This window comes from Myotis nattereri, assembly GCF_964212035.1.
Source record: "Myotis nattereri genome assembly, chromosome: 15".
Classification (NCBI taxonomy): Eukaryota; Metazoa; Chordata; class Mammalia; order Chiroptera; family Vespertilionidae; genus Myotis; species Myotis nattereri.
In genome coordinates, this window is record NC_138090.1 from 48,535,944 (window position 1) to 48,545,956 (window position 10,013).

At 53.6% G+C, this 10,013-nt stretch overlaps 1 protein-coding gene across 2 annotated transcripts in view; it reads right to left on the reverse strand.

Moving 5' to 3' along the window:
* Positions 1-9,153, reverse strand: part of LIG1 (DNA ligase 1) — a 33,470-nt gene extending 24,317 nt beyond the window's left edge. The window contains exons 1-4 of one of the 2 annotated variants that reach the window (XM_081107662.1): positions 9,087-9,153; positions 7,832-7,918; positions 4,280-4,421; positions 902-1,031 (exon numbers count right to left, since the gene is read on the reverse strand). In XM_081107662.1, coding sequence (XP_080963788.1) covers positions 902-1,031; positions 4,280-4,421; positions 7,832-7,918; positions 9,087-9,103 — 376 coding nt within the window. In that variant the 5' untranslated portion in view covers positions 9,104-9,153. The remainder of the gene's footprint in view (positions 1-901; positions 1,032-4,279; positions 4,422-7,831; positions 7,919-9,086) is intronic. The other variant, XM_081107663.1, reaches the window with a different exon arrangement.
* Positions 9,154-10,013: the final 860 nt, after the last annotated feature.

Sequence of the window (10,013 nt, forward strand, 5' to 3'; positions counted from 1 at the left end):
GGACAGCCTTTTAGTGTCCACTCTGTCCTCCCATCCTCCCTAACTTCTCTCCGCCTGACCCCCTAACTCCCACGCCACACAATCCACTTTCTTTACCAGCATCTCTGAATGGCTGTCATTCCCAAATACTCCGCAGTCACCTCTGGGCTTTTGCACGTGGTGTTGAGCTCGTGGCCCAGCCCTTTGGGACAAAGCTCAGATGTCACTTCCTCTAAAATGAATCCCTGACACACCCGAGCCACTCAGTTATGTTATTAGGACCACCTCTCCCGCAGGCCTGACCAGCCGTCAGCTCGCAGCGCCCCCAGGGCTCCCCAGCACCGCAGGCTAAAGCCCGGCTCCCTAGCCTCACGTGCAGGGCCCTCCGGGAGCCAGCCCCCACTCTCCTCCTCAGCTCACCTCTCCCCACTCGTCCTCAGACTCTCCCCGCTCTCCAAATAGCACTGTATTCTCCAGAAACGCTGAAGCGTATGGCCGCCCCAAACACACCAGGCTGTTCTGCCTCTTGGCCTCTGCACGTGCTGTTCTCGGCTGCAACACTTCCCATCGCCCTTTCCCAGCACAGCGAACCCTAACCCATCTTCCGGGTCGCCTCCTATGGGCGGGCTCAGTTCTGCGCTCCCACAGCCCGCGTCACCGCTATTATTCCTTATACCACATCATCCAATGAAAATACATGCGAGCCACACAATCATCGTAAATCTTCTAGTATCTACACTGAAAAGAGGGACAAAAACAGGTGAATGAGGCCGTTTGCCCAGTCACACAGCCGGTGGATGGTGGAGCTGTGCTCTTAACCACAAGGCCAAGCTCAGAGCTGTCATGAGGACGGTTGCCTGGCGCTGAAATCCAAGTGGGGACAAGGACAAGCAACCGAAAGGGCAGAGCCGTGTGTCCTTACCTGTGAGCCGCTTCGGGATCCCTGACGGGGAGATGGTCGCTGCCGGAGAGGGGCCGGAGAGGGAAGGGCTGCTCTCAGGGGACGTGACAGGAGCGGGAGGGGAGACTTGTGGAGAGCTGGGGGCAGGCTTCTGGAAGAAGAAAGAAAGAGCAATTACAGAGTGGGGGGTGGGGGGAGGAGAGAGAGCGCCGAGCTATCTCATTTCCCAAGCAGAGGGACTCTGTGTCTCTCCCCTGTGGCGGGCGGGCATGGCCATGGCATACTCAGCCCCACATTGGGCACCTCATGTGCCCCACCAGCTTAGCCAAGTTCAGTGACCCTGAGAGGGGGCGGTGAAGGATTAGATAAGACAGACAAGAGAAGAAAGCTGGGTCTCGGTGGGACGCTGCCCTCTCGGGTGGAGAGAGACAGCGCCTCAGACTACAAGCCGTGTCTTTATTTTATAGCCAGTTTCCACGAGGCTAAGTAAGGGTGTGGTCAAGATGTTTACAACATTCTCGTGGGTTTCGACCCTACTCAATTACATGCACCTGAACTCTATCAAGCCCACAGCACTCAGGCACGTGGGGCCACGTGTTCGGACCATAGGTTCAAGCTTACAGGTATAGCTGTTGGCTCTAATTGTGCTGGGAGGGCTCTGCCCTCCAAGCTGGGACTTGCACGTGGCCATGAGAGGACCGTGCCCTCTCATTAGTCTGAGGCTTGAACCTGTCCCAACACTGAAGCTGCTCTCCCCACTCCTCCTCTCCATGCCACAGTCCCAGCCCCAGCTCAGGCCGCGGCCCCTCTCACGGGGGCCCTCACTCCACCCTCCATGTAGAGTTCATGGTCCCAGATTCTCCTGGACACCAATAACAACTCTTTTTTCTAAAGAGACAAAATCTTTGATGTTTAGGTAGGCATGTGGTGGCCCAACTAAAGACTACACTTCCCAGCCTCCCTTGCGGCTAGTGTGGCCATGCCCCTCAGTTCTACACAATGCAAGGTAAGGGGAACTAACGCACGCTTCCCTCGGTCCCAACAGCATTCATCAGTGGAAAGGGAAGTGCCCTCTTCCCAGCGTGGATATTCCCTTGGACAAGAGCCCCCCAGACTCAGAGACTCCCACGCCAATCCGGGACTTCTGTGCTGAGAGCGAGAGCCCTACCTTGCTTAAGCCTCTGTTATTTGTGTCTTGCCGAAACCGGTTTGGCTCAGTGGATAGAGCATCGGCCTGCAGACTGAAAGGTCCCAGGTTCAATTCCGGTCAAGGGCATGTACCTGGGTTGCGGGCACATCCCCAGTAGGAGATGTCCAGGAGGCAGCTGATCGATGTTTCTCTCTCATCGATGTTTCTAACTCTCTATCTCTCTCCCTTCCTCTCTGTAAAAAATCAATAAAAAATAAAAAAATGAAAGCCTCTGTTATTTGTGTCTTGGTTTCAACTACTAACTCATCTTCATACAGGGCCCTGTGCCAGGGATTAAGCGACTGCCCCTCAGCTCCCATCCGCTCCCCCGTGTGATGCTGGGACTCTGCCACCCCTTTCCTGCTCTGTGTCAGGAATGTCAGCACAAGGTGCCCGGGGATCCAACTTCCAGTTCTTCCAACACTTGCAGGGCCTGCTGCCTGGTGCCCCACGGAGACCGGCAGCCTCTGCCCAGTGCCCCTTCCTCAAAGGTCTGAGCCCCAGGCCCCAAGGCGGCTCCTCCAAACCCAGAGGCCAGGCACCCACCAGCCAGCATCTGCACCACAAAGGTCTGAATGTCAGCTCCACAGCTCCCCACAGGCCCCACGGGAGCCCAGGAGCCAAGGCCACCTCTTCCCTCTCCTGCTCAAGCCCTTCCTCAGCGGCCTCGCAGCCTCGGGGCCAAGTCCGAGCTCCTAACGAGGTCCCTGTCCGAATCGCTGGGATCTGAGTGTTTGGAGGCACCACAAAGGGCAATCCAGGCTGCAGGGGCAAGTAAGGCTGTTAACCAGCGACCCTGAGAGAAGGACAGGATCCTGGATCATCCGCTGGGCCCAATGCAATCACAGGAGCCAGAAAGTACAAGAGGGAGCAGGAGAGAGAGACGTGATTACAGAAGGGCAGCGTTGCTACGTTTGCACAGAGAGAGAAGGCGGCCGTTAGAAGCTGGAAAGGGCAGGGAGATGAGTCTCTCCTCGTATCCCAGAAATGCAGCCCTGCCGATACCCTGACTTTAGCCCTGTGAGACGCGCGTCGGGCCCCCAACCTCCAGAACCGCGACATAATGCGTTTATGTGATTCTGTTGTTGTTAATCCTCATCCGAGGGTATTTTTCCATTGATTTTTAGAGAGTGGAATGAAGGGAGTGTTGCGGCCAAAGGTGAACTGAGGGGGGGCGGGGGGGGCGAAAGGATTAAGGAAAGACAGACAGAATAATAGCTGGATCTAGGTGGGACGCTGCTCCCTGATGAGGAGACAGCGCCAGCGCCCACAAGCCGTGTCTTTATTTTATAGCAGATGCCACGAGGCAAAGTAGGGGCGTGATCACGTTGTTTACAGCATTCTAGTGAATTTCAACCCTACTCAACTATATGCACCTGAACTCTACCACAAGGCACGTGGGGCCACGTGTTTGGACCATAGGTTCAAGCTTACAACCACAGCCGTTGGCTATGATTGTGCTGGGAGGGCCCTGCCCTCCAGCTGGGACTTGCACGTGGCAGTGAGAGGACCCTGTCCTTTCATTAGTCCAAGGCTTGATCCTAGCCAAAACACTGCAGCCGCGCCCCATGAGGGAGGAAGGGGGAAAAAGAAAGAGAGAGAAACATGGATGTGAGAGAGATACATCAATTGGTTGCCTCCTGCACATGCCCCGACCAGGGCAGGGGATCAAACCTGCAACGCAGGCACGTACCCTTGACCAGGAATTGAACCTGAGACCCCTTCGGTGCGCGGGCTGATGCTCTAACCACTGAGCACACCGGTCAGGGCAGGCATTAAATTACTTTTCAACGGGAAGGAAATGAGCCAAAGTGTAGAGTAGACGACAAGCTGTGATAACGGGAGAGACTACATATCTTTGGGCCCTTCCTTCCCTTTCAACCACCAATGGACATTTTCTAGGCGTTATTCTCAGATCCGTATGTGAGCTGACGCCCATCCTCTTCACAGCCACCCTGAGAGGCAGGCACCACCATGAGCTGCATGTCACAGGTGAGGCGCACCAAGGTCGGGGGGCCTGCCCCAGGTCCCACGACTGAGGCGGACTTAGGACCGTGGAGACCTGCCTGCCCGCCTGCTCCAGGGCACAACCACGAACCCCTCCCCGTCCTGGGGCATGTCTCCAGGGCCCCCTTGAGCAACTGCTGCACTCGGTTCCGAAGGCTAATGGGAATGAGGGCTGCTCCCCGTAAAAGTGGACAGGGACCTACCTGGCCTTTGGGGGACGTGATGGCTTCATCGTCCTCCTCCTCCTCCCCTTCGCTGCACAGGACCCGGGCCGTCTTCCTGCCCGACCTCTTCACCGGAGAGTCGCTCTCAGGCACCACCCTGTTCCGCTCCTTCAGCGCCACCCTAGAAGGGGGGGAAATGGGGGTGTTCTGGCTGGCAGAGTGGGCCAGACAAACACTCCAGCTCCTTCACCATGTCTGCCTCCTTCCTTTCCTTTCAACCATCAATGAACATCTAGGGGCCTCCTAAGCATATACTCTTTTTTAATTATTAATTTTAGAGAGAGAGAGAGAAACATCAATTTGTTGCTCCACTTATTATGCTTCTGGCATGTGCCCTGACCAGGGATCAAACCAGCAACCCTGGTGTTTTGGGATGACGCTCTAACCAACTGAGCCACCCAGCCAGGCCTAGGCATATACTCTGAATTATCCCTCTACCCGTCATGGATCTCTGGAGGCCTCCTATGTGCCCACCCTGTGATGGGTGAATCTGAGAACAAGTGGAGTCCCTACTGAGGGCAGAGACTGGCCTCAACAGCCATTTGAAAACCCTCTTTCCTTTAGTCATACAAGCCCCTGAGTTGTAGCTGGGCACATAGCCACTCGACTAGGGACTACACTTCCCAGCCTCCTCTGCTGCTACGCATGGTCACCTGGTAAGTTCTGACCAATAGAAGGTAAGTGGCCATGACTGACAAGCAACTTGCCCTCACCTTGCCTTAGCCCTGGAACTTGAACTCGCTGGCCTGCTTTGATAATGCTCACGAGGGCATGGCTGGGCTGGGGGGTGGGCAAGGAGGGAACCTGGGCCTCAAGGCAACCTACTAGCATAGAGCTGCCTACCAGCCTATGCAGCCCCCTGCGCCCCCACACTGGCTCTGAGGAGCGCCCGGCCTGGTGCAGAGCACGGGCACAGACCATCAAACACAGAGCAGTGGGGAGGTCGCTTACGGTATGAGAACAAGGCTGATTCCTACAGGTGTCTGCGTTCCCAGAGCCCACGGTCTGGATGATGAATGGAGACATCTCCCTAGTTCAGAGATGGCACACTCATTGTATGGACCCTCAAAAAGAATAAAGTGGGTTTATACAAAGCATCACGGGAGGGCTTTAAAAGACATTCTCGTGAGGAAAAAAGCAGGTGATCAACACCACGAGAGGAGCCCAGAATCCAGACAGTGCCTGACACGTAGAAGATACTCAATAGATAGTTCTTGAAAAAATGAATATGTATAGTATGAGTCCATGAGTGTAAAAAATATCTGTTTGCCAATATGTACCTGCAACTTGCATATATAATAACCCAGCTTTTGCTATTTAAAAATAAGGGTGTATATTACTGAGCATCTGGTATGTATCAGGCATGTGCCAGCTACTTGGGCTAGATTAGCAACCAACATGACAGTCCTGCTGTGCAATATGTGCAATATGTAAGTATGGGAAACACTCAACAAATATTTATTGAGCACCTATTATGTGTTAATAACTCTGGTAGGTGCACATATGTTTATAGGCACAGAAGAAAGGATATACCTCAAACTTGTAAAAGTAGTTCCTCTGGAAAGTGATTAGAAAGACTTCAAATGTTTACCTACTTCTCTGAGTTGACATATTAACAATCACCTTGTATAATTCCACATTAGGGTATCCATGCTAGACCAGTCGACTCTCTGCCCCCTGGTGGTCAGTGCACATCATAGCGAGCGGTTGAGCAGCCTTAGCATATCATTAGCATATTACACTTCGATTGGTTGAATGGCCAACCAGACCAGACACTTAGCATATTAGGCTTTTATTATCCTATATAATAAAAGCCTAATATGCTGTGTCTGACCGTCCGACTTTTCGACCAGTCACTATGATGCTCACTGACCACCCTGGGGCAGACGCTCTGACCGGTAGGTTAGCTTGCTGCTGAAGTCTGCAGATCAGGACTGGGTGAGACTGGGCGGACACACCCTAGAGCCCTCCCACAGTCCCTCCCCAGCCGGCCAATCTCCCTCGGTCCCTCCCCGGCCTCTAAAATATTTCTTATAATTAATTTCCTTTCAATGTGCACAAATCCATGCACCGGGCCTCTAGTATAAGATATATAGCTATGTATACACAACAGGGGCAGATCTGAAAATCAAGTGTTGAAAAAGAATATTACTTGATTATTGCTACTTACTGAGCCTGTAAGTATATGAACTGGGTACTATTCTACACATTGTACATCCGTTAATTCATTGAACCCACACAGAAAGCCTAACAGAGATTAAGATTCCCTGTTACACGCCAGGAACTGGGACACATGAAGTAAAGTTACTTGCCCGGGGTCCCAAATTGGGGACATGAACGAAATCTAGACTGAGTCCATGTTTGGGAAAGCCGATTGGGGTAATCATGTGACCCAAGCAGGGCCTTCCCACGAACTTGTGCAGTAGATGCTGGAGGAGAGACCACTGCTCTCTTCTTAGATCAGCAATTATCAACCAGTGTGCCACGAAAGGCACACTGATGTGCTGCAAGAATTTTTAAAACATGCAGCACCTGACTCATCAGGGGCTGTGGGGTGCGGCTCCAGGGTTTTGGACAGGTTCAAGCCTTGGACTGAGGAGAGGGCACGTGCAAGTCCCAGCTTGGAAGGCAGAGCCCGCCCAGCACAATTATAGCCAACAGCTATAGCGGTAAGCTTGAACCTATGGTCCGAACACGTGGCCCCACGTGCCTGAGTGATGTGGGCTTGACAGAGTTCAGGTGCATGGAGTTGAGTAGGACTGAAACCCACAAAAATGTTGTAAACATCTTGATCACGCCCTTACTTTGCCTCATGGCATCTGCTATAAAATACACGGCTTGTGGGCGCTGGCGCTGTCTCTCTCCACCCGAGAGGACAGCGTCCCGCCAAGACCCAGCTTTCATTCTCTTGTCCGTCTTTTCTAAGCCGTTCGTCGCCCCCACTTGGGTTCACCCTTAGCCGTGCTGGCGCAGCACAAGGGACACTGACCTTTCTTCCCTTAAATTCTCAAAAAAGCACAATAGCCATCAATTGTGAATGAATTAAAATTGTAAGTTCAGCAAAAAATACCCTTTCTGGTGTGCTGCAGAATTTTAGCAATGAGTTTATGTGAGCCATGAAATGAAAAAGGTTGAAAATCACTGAATTCGGTAAGCTGGCATCAAAATGAGGCCAGTGGCCAGCTTCTCTCCTCTTAAACAGTCTGCCCTAGAGCAGCGGTCGCCAACCTTTCGGACCTCACAGTGGTCCAGACCACCGGTTGGCAACCGCTGCTCCAAATCGGTGGTCCATGAGGGCTGAAAGGTTGGCGACCGCTGCTCTCGAGACATGAAACAGAGCCCTGAAGACAGCTCTGAGGCCCTGGATACAGCTGTGCCTGAAGCTGGACATTCCCTTTGGACTTCCAGTTACTGAAGTCAAAAATTCCCTTTGAGATCCTGAGATAGTCTGAGCCGAGTTTCTAACACTTGCAGCCAACAGTCCTGACTGACAAAGGAACAAATTCACCACATCCCAGGCCCGTTACGTGCTTTGGAGGGGGCTCGGCCTCTCTGGCGCTGCTGGGTGTCTCCTCCGGCTTCTTTGCTTTGCCCTCTTTCGTGGGGTGGAAAAACGACCTGGAGGAGCACAGGAGGGGGAAGAACGGGAATGAAAACAGCACCAATAACTCCCCCGATACAGGACGTCCTCTACAGCTTCCGACACCAGTTCCCAGCCTCGCCTGTAACAGGAGATTCCAAACAACCCCCTTCTGATAAGGAAACTGAAGCCCCGATGAGGAGGCAGCCCTCTGCTTATTTTTCTGCCCTAACTCCACCTGACATGCCACATCCCCATTGTCAATCAACAAGTATTAACTAAGCACTTAGTATAAGCAAAGGACAGATTCGCCCCAGATTCCTCATCACGTGGGAAAAATCCAGCCTGAGATCTGTCTGAGCCACCCTCTCCCAGGTCTGTGTGGTGGATGTGAGGTCTGGGTCTGCCTAGCGCCTGGTAACAGCCCTCCACTTTTCTCTTGGGAGGCCTCTTCCCCCAATTCTCTCAGTACCTGAGATTTGCATATAGGCCTGTCTTTTCACCCATGACTGGGGCGGGCACATGCCCCAAGGCCCGGCCAATCAGAGCCCTGCATCCCTGTGGCCAGATCAGGGACCAGCATGGGGCCTAAGCTGGGCCAATGGAAACAGGAGCCTAGACACTGTTGGAACAGCTGGGAGGGGGCAGCCTCTTCCCACTGGGACTGCTAACCCTCTGGTGCCAGAGCCCGAGGAAGAGGGCCTGCCAACACGACGCAACCTGAGGGCAAGCAGAGCTGACACATGGAGAGACGGATTCCCAGGGGCAAAGCTTTGGCAACTAGATCCAACTGTTGACTGCAGAAGGTTCCAACGACACAGCCAGGTGATCCCCTTTCTGCTTTCCCTGAGCCCTGCCTTGGGACAGGGCTTCCCCACCTCGGCATGCCTGCGTGGCAGGCCAGACCATTCTCTGTTGCATCAGGATGTTTAGCAGCCTGGCCTTTAGCCCTCTCACCCAGCTGTGACAACCACAAACATTTGCAGACACTGCCAGATGTGGAAGGCGAAACTGCCGCGGCCTGAGCACCACCGGTTAGGCTTTCCGAACCCTGCACCTAACATGTTCGTTAACTCACTCCCCGTTTCCCGTACTGATCAGCTTCTGGAAAATGCCAGCCTGAGTTTTTCTAAGAAAAGGCAGAGTTGCAGAGACAAGCAGAGACTCGGAGAGTTTAAGGCGAGAAGGGGGACGAGGTTTCCTTACATGATGCTTCGCTGCATGATGGCGGCAAAAGTGTCCCTTCCCCGCTCCTCCTCCTCTTCTCCTGTCTGCTGTTCTGGAACAGAAATCCAAATACTTGGTGAGAAGACTGCTTGTGCAGATATCAAAACTCATAAACCTCCTTCTTTTAAAAAATATATTTTTATTGATTTCAGAAAGAAAGGGAGAGATAGGAACATCTAAGATGAGAGAGAATCATTGATCAGCTGCCTCCTGCAACCCCCTCCTCCCCAACTGGGGATCAAGCCCGCAAACCAGGTACCTGCTCTCAACGGGACTCAAACCCGGGACCCTTCAGTCCGCAGGCTGATGCCCTATCCACTGAACCTAACGGGCCAGGGCCATAAACCTCCCACTTGCAGAAAGAAGAAAAAATCCACAAGATCAGAAACATGCATTTCCCCCTCGAGAAGAAACTCCCCCTTTTCCGGACCAGAATCATCTGCCAGTGAGAAGTGCCGGTCATATTCTCATACGCCTGCAGCTGCTGGCCCTTCCCCAGGTGCAGCCCCTAGGAGTCGCCTCGCCCAGCGGTGGTCCGTTTCCTGGAAATACTTCCATACCCAGATGTCCTCCCCACAGACAGCAAGTCTTCATTCCTCACCGGCATGTACCCCACTCCCTGTGGCCCCATCCCCCAAAACCTCCTTACGGCCCCACCCCTTCCCAGACCCAGGCCTCCTCCTCCCTGTCCAGCCTTCACAGCCCTCCCCTTGGCCCCGCCCCCTCACAGGTAACCGAGGCCAGACCACTCCCCGTGCCTAGACCAAGGCCTCACCGCTGACCTCTCCCTGGCCCGCCCCTGACAGCTGGCCCCGCCTCCAACTTTTCCCGGCCCCCCTTCACCCCCCCCTCACTATGGAACTTTTCCCATTTCCCCCAGATGGCCCCGCCCCAGGTGGCCCCGCC